This window comes from Panthera onca, chromosome B2, assembly GCF_046562875.1.
Source record: "Panthera onca isolate mPanOnc1 chromosome B2, mPanOnc1 haplotype 2, whole genome shotgun sequence".
NCBI classification, from domain to species: domain Eukaryota; kingdom Metazoa; phylum Chordata; class Mammalia; order Carnivora; family Felidae; genus Panthera; species Panthera onca.
In genome coordinates, this window is record NC_138343.1 from 140,385,007 (window position 1) to 140,399,517 (window position 14,511).

General features: G+C 41.2%; 1 protein-coding gene across 16 annotated transcripts in view; it reads left to right on the forward strand.

The window, feature by feature from the left end:
* Positions 1-14,511, forward strand: part of ARID1B (AT-rich interaction domain 1B) — a 449,099-nt gene that overhangs the window by 46,462 nt on the left and 388,126 nt on the right. For all 16 annotated transcript variants that reach the window (XM_078447506.2, XM_078447507.2, XM_078447510.2 and 13 more), the window contains exon 2: positions 6,086-6,280. In XM_078447506.2, coding sequence (XP_078303632.2) covers positions 6,086-6,280 — 195 coding nt within the window. The remainder of the gene's footprint in view (positions 1-6,085; positions 6,281-14,511) is intronic.

The following is a 14,511-nucleotide window of genomic DNA, read 5'->3' on the forward strand; positions in this document are numbered from 1 at the left end:
AAAATAAACTGATGTTAATGCCATTAGAAGAGCTTGACCAAGAATGTTGCACTGTATATCATCATTGGCTTCTTACATGTCTTCTGCTTATGTGTACAGACAGAATCAAGGTAGAAATTGGCCAGGGAGTTTGTTACACTTTATATTCGAGAACGTTTTACTTTATGCCATCAGCCTTCATTCCGTGGAGTTCCTGAGTCAGCACAATCTAGGTCGTTTGTGCGGTGTGCTAAGTGAGACACACATACAGAGCTGCGGAGCATGGGCATTGCCATTCTAGACTACTTGGGAGGTAAGAAGGAACACCTGAGAAATGAAAAACTCGTACATGAGTTCCATAACAACACGAGGCAACTCAGAAGTCTGTTACCAGCGGCGTAGGAGAGATTTCGGGGTCCGTCCCATAGACAGTGTTTCTGGGGTGTGGTGAAGGGGGACGCTCTGCTGTCCTTGAACCGGGACTTGAGTGAGCCTGGGGCTACACAGAGAGGAGAGCAGGGGCAGCCCCCGAATGAGGACCAGCGGCCGTTCCCTGCTGGTGAGTGCTATGAGTGGGAGTGTGGGTGCCGGGACGGGGGAGGGCGAATGCGGATCAGCTGTGTCTCCCACCCACCCCCGCCCTGTAGCAAACCATAGTCATGTTTGCAGCACGCCTGGGGGAAAAAAAAGCATTTTAGGCTTATATTTAGACATTATCGCAGAAAAGTAAACATAGACTGCTTCATGATATGACAGCCACCAGTTACAGGTCACTGTGGCTGGCTCTGATCCTTATCAGCCGAGTTTTCACATGGCTGTAATTCATGCACATCGCTCTTAAACACTTGACATTGTTTCATATGTCCTTTTCCGTGTCTCTGTTCCACGGTGCTCATTTGTTGTGGCTCGTTCCCACATCCTAGGATCGTCGCTCGAGTTTTCTTCTTCGGACAATGGGTGTAAGTGGTTCTGAGAACTGTTACTGGTCTTACTGATTTGACTTTCACATTTATTGTGAGGTCGGTTTTATTTCTTCCATTTAGTGAGTAGAAGACCAAGAAATAAGCAACATATATATTCAGGGTTCTACAGTGGTGGTAATTGGGGGGGGATAAGGGTAAGGGTCCGCTCGGCAGCTAAGCCCACCCTCTCTTCCCTGGACCGTGCCGTGTCCCGTCAGTATGAGGAATCTTGTCGCTGGGACGGATTTGGATAAGTAGCACCCCGCCCCACTTGAGAGAGAGTATTAGAGTTGGAGCAAGACACAGTGTTGAAAGCTTTTGGTTAAAGCTTATTGTCATATGATCTCTCAGAAAGAGTAGTGGTAAGAAACCTGTTAGTGGGTACAAAACCTACCAATACAAACACTCATTTACTCAAATTGGGTTTCATTTTATAGGTAATGGAATGTTACTTCGAAGTTTTCTTAAGTTGCTGGTAATTTAGAACATTTTCCCAGATAATGGTTGAAATGGGAAGAGTTTCTTTCTCTAAGCGGTTACTTAATCCAGATACATAGATACAATTGGAGATCAGAAAAATGCGGAGAGTTCTTTCGGTGGCTTTGGCAGTGCCTTTCTTCAATTTGTGAAATATTATATTCAGAAAGAAACTACTAATAAAGCATCTCCTTAACTGGATATCCAGTAGTAAACAAATTACATAGATGTCTTTATTGTAAGTACATATGTACGTGTACTCTGGAAGGCGGGTAATGAAGGAGTAAGTGTAAAAAGCACCAAGTGTATCTAAAGTATACCAAAGGTATAGAAGTGAGTTGTTCTTTAACTTGGGTAATCTTTAAAAGGGTAGTTGGATTCTCAGGCCGGCCTCTGCAAACCTCTGTAACCTAGAATACAGCCTAACCGTGCCACCTGGATTGTCTAGAATTTATATCAAATACATATTTAAAAAATATACACTGTACTCTTGTGTGGTCGTCCTAGGAATGGAGAACCTTCTGAGGATTTTGGAGGATGTAGGTAGGATGTGACGTAGGATGTGACGGCTTCCCAGAAGATTTAGGAGAGTGTGTGTGCACGTGCGTGCATGTATGGTAAATAACTCATACATACGTATATTTACAAAAACTTATTTGAACAAAGGAGGGGTTATGAGAAAGTCTTATCAAGAAACAAAATTGCATGAGACATTGAGTTACAAACCTACACTAGTTGTGTTGAGCTCTTTGAAAGTGGGCAGTACTTACCATAGGCTTCAAAGCTCTTGTCTTAATTTACAGAACCGAAGTTCAGGAATCGGCAGTTGTGGAATGGTATCTGGAGAGGGAAAACCCGTTTGGAGTAACATATTTAGAAAAGTATTTGAGGACTTTTTAAATGTGGACGATGTCTCTGATACAGCAAATGTCTTATATGAGAAATGAAAATACTGATACTCAGGAATAGATCATCTCAAGTGTAGATGCTAAAAATGTAAAATTGTTTTGGGTTAGAACTGAATATGAGAAGTGACCTGGCCTTTATGTTTTTTTGGAAAAGACTTAGATTTGATTTGGTCTTTGGTTTCTTTAAGGAGATAGTAGTAAAAAGCAGGGGTTGAAATATCCCGTTATTTATTTAATGTTAAAAATAGCAAGAATACGCAGCAGGGTGAATTTGGGGTGTGGATGTGTACTTAACACAAGGCCATAAGGCGAGAAGGTTAAAATGAAATAATTTGCACTGTATAAGTATCTGTTTTCATATCTGAAGTCTCACTGAAAGGTATTAGATGCATTTTGAGAGGTACAGATAATGTGTGTATTTCATGCTTTAGATTTTCAGAAATCTCAGGGTTAAGCTAACATTTTTGACATGGGTGCAAATTAACTGAATTTTAAGCAGGACTGTGAGAGTTTATGGCAGTGATGAGATAGATATTACGAAACAGTTTTAGTCACTGATAAGATGAATTTCCTGCACTGTTATCTGTAGCATTAAAATATAGACATTCCAATCATTTTTCCATTTTAAATTTCTGCTTTAATTAAGCCAGTTTGGATCGTGCACTATTTAAAGTGAAATAAGTAGACCTTTCCTCTGCCCTGGCTAATCCAGATTGAATGTGGAGATAGGGCTGCCTCAGGGCCCCGTATTAGAAATTTAGCCTGAAATCTGATTTACTCAGCCTCTCTGTTGGCCATTCATTCACTGTGCGGATTCTGAAATCACCAGCTCAGCCTTGATTTTCACACTTCCATAGAAAGTTTTATTTTATCTTTTCAAAGAAAGTGTGGGAAAGAATTACATTTTGCTTTTTTTAGGCACCCATTTTAATTTATATGATTCTGGGAAAACTTAATTCTCAATGCTCGATTTTAGTTTTGTTACAGTGTGTCAACATACATGTTTGTGTGTTGAATTGTGAAGTCAGCACAGGTGGTGTAACATCAGTGTATTGGTTGAGAAACTTCTGTCATCGTAAGTACAAAATTTCCTTGACGGGTGAGAGTAACACACTTACAAGCCCATGAAATTGTGAATTTCGAGCCGAACTGTTTGGCCTCCCCACGTTTTCGTTCAGGTGAGATCAGTTCCTGGCAGATTCCTACGAATCCCTCAGACCTGAGCTTCCCTACAGGAAGGCTTTGTGACAGCCCATCACAGACCCGCTGAGGGTCCGCTGCATGGTCCACTTAGGGTGTCCACTGGGGGCATTGCAGTCCCTGTTCAGCCCGTCTGCTTCAGCGGATCGCTCATTTCCCCAGGACAGCCCCTGATGCGTGTTCATTTTCTCCGGGGCCTGGCCCGCTGCACACAGCAGACGTGCAGGAAGGAGGGGAAAGATTGCTTGCGGCCTTGGGCTGGGGTGCGGGTGGCAGGGAAGACCGGCTGTCACGGAGCTTCCCCAGCTTGGGTTTGGGGTCTGTGCTCCCGGCTCACCTCTCTCACCTCCCATTCCTGGCTTAGTTCCTTGTCTTTTGGTTACTGCCCTCACCTCTGTGATGAGGCTGCCCTGGCCAGACTCGGCAGTTACCTTCTAGTCGTCGGGTACAGAGCAGGGTTTTGCCCTCACCTGTTGGACACCTGGGCTGCATTTGGCATGCCTGTCGTGTTTCGAGGCACGACTCCCTTCTTTTCCATGACACCATACTCTAGAGCCTGTATTTTCCGACTGTTCTTTTGGCTTCTTTGTGGGCTCCTTCTTTCCCTTAAATGGTGATATTCTCTAGAGTTTTGTCCTCTATGCATTGCTCTTTTGTTCATCTACTCTTCCTAGATAAAGTTCTTGAGGTTTTATATGCTTCCTGTTGATTAACTCATCCAGTAGTCACTGAACATTTTGCTCTGTGCCAGGTGCACTGTTTGACTTACATCCTGGAGATACAGTGGTGAGTAAAACAGAAAAATCACCGCCTTTCCAGGAGCATATATCCTCTATATGCTGACTTTCCCCCGTTTGTTATTGTAGCTCAGCCCTTACTCCCCAAGCTACAAATGTATTGTGTCCCTTCCTTCTGGATGTTTTCCACTGGATTTCCTGTAGGAAGCTCAGATTTCATACGTAGCATACTGAAGGCTCCCTCTGGCATGGGGGAGACGGTTGATCTGCCTGTGCCGCCACACGTTCCTTCTCAGTTGGTGTCTTACCATCTATTAAGCCACCCTGGACTCCTGTCTTCTCCCGTCACTCACTCAGTCTCCAAGTGGTGCCGCATCCCCATCCTGTCACTGGAATCCAGGCTCGCTTTCTCCCACCACTGCTACCAGTTTAGGACCTCAGCTCGCCTGCCCGCTGCGGCAGCCCACCCTGGTTCCAGCCAGCTGCCTGAGAGCAGTCCTTCCGAAAGCTGGAGCCGATTATCGTTCTCTCTGTTGAAAGCACCCGGTGGTTCATCCCCCGGATGCAGTCCGAAGCTGACTTGTAAGGCTCACCCTCGTACTGGCTTCCGCCTGCTTCAGCTTCTTTGCAAATTCCTGCTTCATCTGGATCTGAACTGCTTATGTTTCCTTGTCCACACCAGGAAGCTCGGCTCCGTTGAGCCTGTGGTTTCTGCTGCGGCTTCTGCCTTACGGCACTCTACGCCCTGTCCCTCCCCACCTTGAGCCTGGCACTTCTTCATTCATTTATTCTGCTAATCTTTGAGCCTTCTGGAGAGTTTTCATATATATTACAGAGTCTGGCATGCAGTAGGAATCAATATATGGTTTTGGAAAGAAGGAAGGAAGGAAGGAAGGAAGGCCGGCCGGCAGACGAGAAGGATCGTTGGATGAATGCTGCAGGCCTTTTTAGCCCCTTGGGGAGGGACTTCCCCCACCACTGCATTGCTCCTTTGAAGCACCCAGGGCAAGAAAGCCCCAGCTGAGGCTCTAGTTCTGGCTCTGCTGAATGGCCTTGGCCCTGAGGCTCATGGGCTGACTCACTAAACCAAAAATAAAACTTAAGAGTCTAGTTTTGAACTAGTTATGTTTGGTTAAGATACTGACATAGGGAAGGTGGCTTGTGACTCATAGTCTGGGAGCCTATTCATGCACACTAGTAGTCTTTGAAACTTTTTACCCTAGACATTCTGTATTATCTAAAATCTACCCTTTCACTTTCTCATGAGCACTCAGATGCATTAATGTTTGATCAGGAGTTCCAGATTCAGGTCCAAAACAAAGTCGTTGTTCTAAGAATACTTTGAAGTCAGAAAGCCTTGCGAACCACTCAGTATACTTAAAGCTAAGAGGAGCTGGGTGAGATTAACTGATCATGCTCATTCCTATATGTACAGCAGGATTTTAGATGCAAATGTTTTCTTTCTGCAGACTCTTTCCTTCTCTGGTTTACACCGGATCCCTCTTAATTGTTAAAATCTCCCTAAAAGTAAACAAAAAAAAAAATAAATGTCGTGTAGCCATCTAGGTATTTTTCTTAAATGTTCTTCTGGGTTTTTATTTGCCAGGTTATTATTACTTTTTTTTTAATGCAATAATTGACCTAGAGCATATTCATCTCAGGTGTTATATACAACATAATGATATGATACTTGTGTGTATTGTATGTTTTTAATATTTTCAAAAGTAAGGATAGTTGTGTTTTTAACATATGTGTGAGTGTAACAGTTTCTGCCTTTGTAGTAAATCATGACTTAAATCTGTGTCTGTTTCTTTCTTCACAGGGCAGCCCAATGGATCCTATGGTGATGAAGAGGCCGCAGTTATATGGGATGGGCAGTAACCCTCATTCTCAGCCTCAGCAGAGCAGCCCTTACCCCGGAGGCTCCTACGGTCCCCCAGGGCCACAGCGCTATCCAATCAGCATCCAGGGTCGGACCCCAGGGGCCATGGGAGGAATGCAGTACCCACAGCAGCAGGTTTGTGCTGGTTTTTACCCCACCCCTCTCCAAATGGGTGATCCTCTTGTCTTTGTCTTTTACCGACTACCTAAGATTGGTACTGAGAGAGTTAGGGGGCATTTCACTGATTTTCTGCTCTCTTTTAATTATCATCGTTTCTTCAAGTAATCATGGGTGCAGTTTCCTTTTTTTTTTCTTTTCAAGAAGGAAAAGTGAGCTGCTTAGAACAAAGTGGACAGAACATCTGTTTGGTAGAGGGCTGTTACTGTGTTACTGGCTGTATGGGAAAGATAGGCAGTGTCATCATTTTGCAGCAAATTATATAGATCTACCCCCTGTCGTGAACTTGGCTTTCTAACATTTCTGATGGCAGACTGGCAGATTCTGAACTGTGAATAGATTTTTAAAGGTGACATTTTAACTTAAAGAATAAATAACCATGAAAATGGCATCATCTTTGAGAAAAGTTTTGGATTCTCCCAAAAAGTTATTTTGCATTTATTCAATAACATATGAATTTCATATAAGAGGATTTGGTATATATCTGTTTTCTTAGCCTTTGATGGGTTTTATGTTTTTACTTAAAACAAAAAAGACTTCCTTCCTTTTATCGACTCAGTATTTTTCTCTAGAATCAAATAGTTGGAGTTACCTTAAATACCCATCTACTTTCCAGCAGTAGTAAACCTATAGTCTCTTGGATACTGAGAGTGTATCCTTGTAATGTTGGCCTGAGGAAGCATGATATTAGGAAAAGACTAAATTCAGACTCGTTAGGGTGTTTAATTACTAGAAACCCCAGAGAGCCTTATTTATAAATTCCCACACCGTGTCTTTAATGGGGCGGGGGGGGGGGGCGTTGGGGTGGGGGGGTGCATTAGGAGGATCCATGTGCGTTTTACTGAATTCCCACACCGTGTCTTTAATCGGGGACGGAGCGGGGGGTGCATTGGGCGGACTCGTGTGCATTTTACCTCCTCCAGGTAGGTGACTCCACAGTGTTGCCAGTAGCCTCTTCCAGGGTTTCATACACTTCCTCTCTGCAGATCCTTCCCTGTGTTTAACCAAAAATGATCTGTGGGGGAAAAAAATTGGCTCAGACTTCTGCCCTCTGTCAAGTGGATACTCCAGAGCTGTGTCCGTTAAGTTGCATGGGAGCCTTTTCCTTTATAGACTGAATATTGTTTTTCCTTTTCATCTTTGCCCCTCCTTCGGTGATATTTTTATTTTACAGTGGTTAGAGGGCAGTTTAGAAGTAGCTCAGCCTTTGAGTCCTAGCTGTTGGTTCCTTAAACAGCCTTTGTTACTGTCACTAGTTCTTACTGTCCTTTATTAAATTGGCTGCCCGGAATTCTCTCCGTCACTTGCACACTTAATTGCTCTGTTAATTTTTTTCAACATGACTTCTTTCTTCCAGCAATATTTTGCTGCCTAGAGTAAAACATCTTTAGCTGAGGTTGCTAATGGTAAGGGGGAAATAGTTTGTACATGATTGAAAAGTAAGATGTGATTTTCTCTTCCTTCTTCGAATTTTAACCTAATTTGCCTTTAGTTGAAGGCAAGAAGGCCCAGGCAGCTAGCTGCCAAAAATCCTAATTCTCCTTCGTAGATGACCTCACGTGGGGGCTGATAGTTCTGTAGGAAAACTCTGGCCACGGGCAAGAGTAGAGGCAGAAGGGAAGAAGTGACCGACCTGGCGGGAAGAAGTGGCTACTAACCACTCCTTGTTTTTCTGCATTTTCTTTTTTTTCAAAAAAAAATTTAAGTTTATTTATTCTCTCTGAGAGAGAGAGCACAAGTTGGGGAGGGGCAGAGAGAGAGAGAGGGAGAATCCCAAGCAGGCTCTGCACATCAGCACAAAGCCCGATGTGGGTGGGGCTTGAACTCACAAACCATGGGATCATGACCAGACCTTAACCGACTGAGCCACCCAGGCTCTTCTTTCTACCGTATTTTCCTCATGTCAGATTGGAAAGTCATTTCGAAAGGCGGTGTTCATGGCAAGCTCCTGGATGCTCCTTTATCTTTTTCTCTGAATGAGTTCAAGTTTTATCACAGGCTTTCGACATTGGCACGGTTTGCAGTCCCAAAGTGGAAATCCCAACAAATGGAAAGGGTGTGTAAAGAATGATTACGATTTTTTTTTTTTTTATTCATGTGTAAGGCTAGAAGTAGAGGACATATGCTAATACATAAAGTAACTTTACTTTTGTCAGCTTTTTGGGGTTTTTTAAATCCCCGTGGCTTTTACCTAGATTTGAAATACAGGAACTCTTGGATTTATTTGAAGGGACAAGTTGATGAAGATAACTCACTGAGTTTTTCAGCAAATTTTTAATTAAGATTTTAGATTAGGTATTTTTACTGCAGACCAGAAGAAACATCTAATTCTGATTAAGGACAGATCTTCCTGATAATGAAAGGAAAGTAGTGTATCTGGTAGGAAACTGACTGCCCTGACTGTAGAATGTCAAACTTCCGTATTGAGTTCATCATCATCAAAGGTTCTAAGAAATCTGTACTGTTTTTTCACCCTTTCGTTTAGTTATAGTATAGCCTTGAAATATAGTATCTTGTTTTGATAACTGGAAGGCTAAAAAATAGCTATGAATGCATTTTTGAATGTGTGTAACATTTTCAAGGAGACACAGCTTTTTAATACCAAGTTCAAGCGATCAGGTATAGGCTAACTAATAGCTTTGAAGTGGAAAAAAATAGTTAAGGTATTGGCTAAAGGTTATTAGAGCACATTTATTTTGTTAGGTTTAGCCTGTGTTCTTTGGTGAGGAATTCTCATTGAGTTGCATTGTTTGTGAATTTTGGATAATTACAATTTGTCCATGGACAAGGTCCTGGCACAGTGATTGGCTGCTGGTGCTGTTTTCTCCTAGTATTAATGTCATTGGCTCAGCGTTTTTGTAGTCATGGCTGCTCATGTTTTTCAGGGAAAAAGTTGAAAGATAATGATGACATTGAGTTTTTATTGAGTGGACATCACCGCCTAGGCATGACTTTGCTTTGGAGAGCCTCCAAAGCTTTCTGTGTTTGGTTTGTGAACCTCTAATGAGCTGAATCCAGTTCATTTAATATTGCTCGTATATTTCTGCAAAGGATTAAAATGCAGGAATTCAAGTTTGTAAATTGAGTTGCCCACTTACCAGCTGAGTGGTAAGTTGTCTTTGGCTCAGGGGTCACAGTGTGATTCCTGGCTAGCATTCCACTCCTGTGATAGGAATTTTAAATGACAATTCTGTTAGAAAGAACGGCCATGCTTGTATGAAACTGAACATGGGTGGTATCAGTGCTTGCTTTTTGTTTCTGAGATTAAGGAGGTACTGGCCACTGAGTGTTTGATTTTAGTGTTAACCTGCTGATTCTTGATGTGTATGGTGAGAATTTTATTTTTGAAATATACTCACGACGAGGTCTTTGAGCATGATAGGATAATAGTACATCATTTTGGTATTTATTAACTGGAACTAGATTTGTGGTCTTTCACGTGCTGATTCTCCCACATCATCAGGCAAATACATAGCTAAACAGATTAGTTTTGCACAGTGCCCTAAAAACTAGCCTGTTTGAGTTTTTATTGAGCTGAGAGGGGAAATGAATTTTCTATGCCTCTGTGGAGAATGTTCTGCCTCTAGGCTCCTGGAATTCAAACCTGGAGATGGTTAACAGAAGTATACCGGTTGATTTCATCTAACACAGAGGAAGTATAATCTTTAAGGTTACTAGAATCTGATGCTGAGTTTTTCAGATGTTGTAAAAAACTTAGATACCAAGGTACCCTTTGCCGGATCAGGGATGTGGGTGAGCAAATGTTTTGTTTTACTTCTCTTGTCCTTTGTGATCATAAATGTATACATAGGTCTGTGCCAACTTGCTTTAAAAAAGATTTTCATATAAAAGAAATAGCACCCAGGAAAAATAGGCCACAGAAGTGCGGGTGTATTTATTTACATCAAGCACATTTCAATTACGGCATGTAGTCTGAGATTTTTCCTGAGTTATCAAAGGTTAGTGGGTTGATATTTTAACTCTCTTTATCTTGTTGCAGAAGTTTGTATAATCTATTGCCGGTTGGCATTATAAAACCAGGAAAAGGGAAAGAGGGCAAAGTGAGAGATTTATGTTTATGAGTGCTTTTATAATGGAAAACGACAACTTTTTTAGTTTTAAAAACGCATCTGTGTTGCGAAAACCTTTACAACAATAAGAACATGGAATTGTTTTGAAAGATATTCTGGCAAAATTAAATAGAGATTAGTGATCCATCTGATCTTATCACTTTAAATCTAAATAAAAACCTAATTAAAATTGAGGTTCTTTTGAAAAAGGTGTTAGAAATCAATAGGTATTCTCATTTGTGTCTTCAGTTTATCTTCTGCACTCCTTGGATGTCTATTTTGCTGTGTGTTTTTTGAGTAAAATATTTATTTCAGAACATAAGCATTTTATTTGGTACCATCTTAACAGCCAAAACACTTCTTCCAATGCAAATGTTTATTTTGGCAGCAGATGTTTCTAAAAGGAGACAAACATTACAATTGTTTGGCTAAAATAAATGTTTTCTTTGGGGTTATTGAGGCAGCCAAGCAAGTTCTAGGATTCCCACCTGCGTTACTTTATATTGTCAGTCTCTTCTGGTAAAAAAGATTTACTTTTAAAAATACAGTTAAAATTATGTTTTGAGGGGCGCTTGGGTGGCTCGGTCCGTTGAGCATCTGACTCTTGATTTCAGCTCAGGTCATGGTCTCGTGGTTTGTGAGTTTGAGCCCCCCATCGGGCTCTGAGCTGACTGTGTGGAGCCTGCTTGAGACTCTCTCTTCGTCTCTCTCTGCCTCTACCCTGCTTAGGTACACATTCCTCACCCCCCACCCCCTTTCTCTTTCTATCAATAAATAAACTTAAAAAAAAATTTTTTTAATTATATTTGGTTCCGGTTTGAACAATGTCTCTAAAAAGTCGGGATTAATGGGGTGGGGAGGCTTGGTTAAAGACGTAACAATTCCAGAGTTTTTTTGACATGAAATGTTTGCTTGGACTCAGTCTCTGAATCCTAAATGTGAATCCGGTGACCAGGGCTTAATTTTGGGTTTGCCTAAAAAGAGCTGAGAGTTCCTATTTTTAAGGAGCATAATGGGGTGTGATAGGATAAGAAAGGAAGGCTTGACTTAACATAATGGAGAAGAATGGGTCCTAGTGGCTGTTTTACCCTTAAGTTTTTGATAGTTTGCACTCACTCAAAGACACCCCCACCTGCACCTGTGTGTGCACGGGCTTGCTTGCACACACATAGAACAGAACGTCTGTGTGACAGTGGGATCTTAGTGCAACGGAATGTATCTGTGTATGCATATTCAGTATATTCAACATGTATTTTATGCGCACACAGATATACGTACGTATATGAGCAAACAGGTGCGTAAAGTGAAGGTAAACGTTTTGGCCAGTAAAACAGTGAATGCAGAGAGATCCCTTTCACCGTGCTGTTTACAGCATTTGTGAATAGCGTGCTCTGTGCTAAAAAACTTGGAGCCTAGCTGCACCTGCTTGTACACCTGAAACGTGTGGAGTCCTTTCAGCAGCTTGCAGATTTGTATCAATAATGGCCTTTTGTTGGCCACATTCTGTCTTGATTTCCTCAGTTCTTCATCAGTGAACGTGAAGGTATTTAAGGTTTACCGACAAAATACATTCACACCTCCTATTTCTGCTTCCAAGTAGATAGCAGATGCTACTATCTTTGATGCCAAAGTTCCCTGTAGATGGATGTTTGTACCAAGAGGATACTTTTGAAAAGATTTGTAGGTACGGTAATTTTTATTTGCTCCTTAAAATGTAAATTTCTGGAATACTGAAATTTAACTGGTTCTATTTACTTTTTATATTGTACTTGAATTAAAGCATATTTTGAAGCATTCAGTGTGACATTCTTAGAGGAGGAGGATTAGAAGAGATCACATTTCAAGTTAAATTGAAATTTTAGGATTCTTAGCCTTTTTCCCTAAAAATGAGCAAAGACCAGCTTTTATACTTGAATGTGTGATGAAAAAATGAGATGATTTATTTTAGTTAGGATAGCTACTTTTATATTAGAAAGTCTATGCTGATAATTTTTTTTTTATCTGAACATTCACATTGTTCTAGATATTCTAAAGATTATATGTGGTATATTGTGCCTGTTCTCTGCTTGTAGCTTATACTGTTTTCTCACTCACATCTGAATTCTAGGTATTTTACATTCATGGACTTTCAACTAAAATATCTCTTAAGCTTCTCTGTTACATTTTCATTTATGAGATGTGAATTTTAAGCATATGTTTAGGTAGCATTAGAATTGCTCGAGTATATTTTAAATAAATTTGGTTTATTTGTTTTTTACCAAAGAAACATTGAATGTGATATTTATGTTAAAATTGTCTTTTAAGTTTTATGTATTTAAGTAATCTCTACACCTGACTTGGGGCTCGAACTTCTGACTCTGAGGTCAAGAGTCACCTGCTCCTTCGACTGAGCCAGCCAGGCGCCCTGATATTTATGTTAAAATTCAAACAATTCAAATAAAGTTAACGGTTGATACCAGTGAAATCAACCAATCACATTACTTCAGTGCTCCTTGAGACACAAGCAACCACGGAAGTCGCTAATTACAATGACTAAGTGGCATAAGTGGCATATTTTAGGCCAGTAGTTCTCAAGCTTTGCTGAATGTTAGAGTCTCGTAGGGTCCTTTAAAAACAGCAGGTTTGGGGGCACCTGGGTGGCTCAGTTCGGCATCTGACTCTTGATTTTGCCTCAAGTCATGATCTCACAGTTTATGGGATTGAGCCCCACGTCGGGCGCCTTGCTGAGCATGGAACCTACTTAGGATTCTCCATCTGTGTCTGCCCCTTCCCTGCTTGTGCACACACACACACACACTCACTCAAAATACATAAATGTTTAAAAAACAAAACAAAACAACTCCAGGCTTGGATGCTTATATCAAAGACTTCCAAGTGTTAAGGCCTCCCTCTTTTTTTGAGTGTGCCACACGTGCTCCCTTGTGCAGCTGGCATTAACAGGTGTCAGAGATAGACCAGTAAGTAAGGGCCCCAGAGCAGGTTTGGGGCCAGCGGCATTGCCCCGCTTTGGGCGCTTATTCTCGGGCCCTGCCCAGTGAGTCGGGAGTTGACCACCACCATAAAGGGATGAAATGCGCCCAGATTCAGGAGCTGGGACAGTGTAGTCCTTTCTGATTAATGCTTAATCTGTGTGTGGTATCGGGAAAACCCGGACCTGACTGTGCCCATCCACCAAATGAGGGAGTTTGACCACAAGATCTCCCAGCTTGGATACTCCTTTTAAAATAATAGTAGATTAATTTCTTTTCATTTTACTTTTACATTTTAGAGTCTTGTCATTTCCAGTACAGTCTTCTGAAATTTATGGGTTGATGCTTGATGGGTTGTATTAATATAACTACTAACCCTCTTTAAAATTCTTTCTAAAGAGCAAAGAGCTGTTTCTTCCTCAGAGGTTAGCAGATTGTTGCAATCAGTGCAATAAGGTATTTTCTTTAAATTTTCTTTGCAAAGTGAAAATTTTCTCGGATAACCTCTCCCTCCTGGATACTAGTTGTGTACTAGGTATGTAGAATGTTGTCTGTCCTGTGTAGTTTAGAAAATCACAAGATTGAGTTGCTAACTTTATTTGGGCTCACAAAAGGAAGCAAAGAGAGACCCAGTAATTACTCATTTAATACATTATTACTTTCTAAGTAGTTCTGAAAATAAGCACATACTGGACACAATTAGGATACACTGTGTACAGTGAATTCAGAGTAGAAATAAGAACTTTTCACATGTTCTTTTCTGTTGCTTTCACCCTTGTCTAAATCCCATGAAGAGCGATTAGGTGTCTATATTTTTCTACCTTAAAACGTGTTTTTTTCCAAGGGTAAAAGAAGTTTTTTCTTTCATGTTAGCTAAAAGTTCAATTTTTAAAATTAAAAAAAAAATTTTTTTAAATGTATATTTATTTTTGAGAGAGAGAGAGACTGAGGGTGAGCAGGGCAGGGGAGGGCAGGCTCCAGGCTCTGAGCTGTCAGCACAGAGCTTGATGCAGGGCTCGAACTCAAAAGCTGTGAGATCATGACCTGAGCCAAAGTTGGATGCTTAACTGACTGAGCCACCCAGGCACCCCTAAATTTTTTTAATGTTTATTTATTTTTGAGAGAGAGAGAGCGTGAGTGTGGGAGGGGC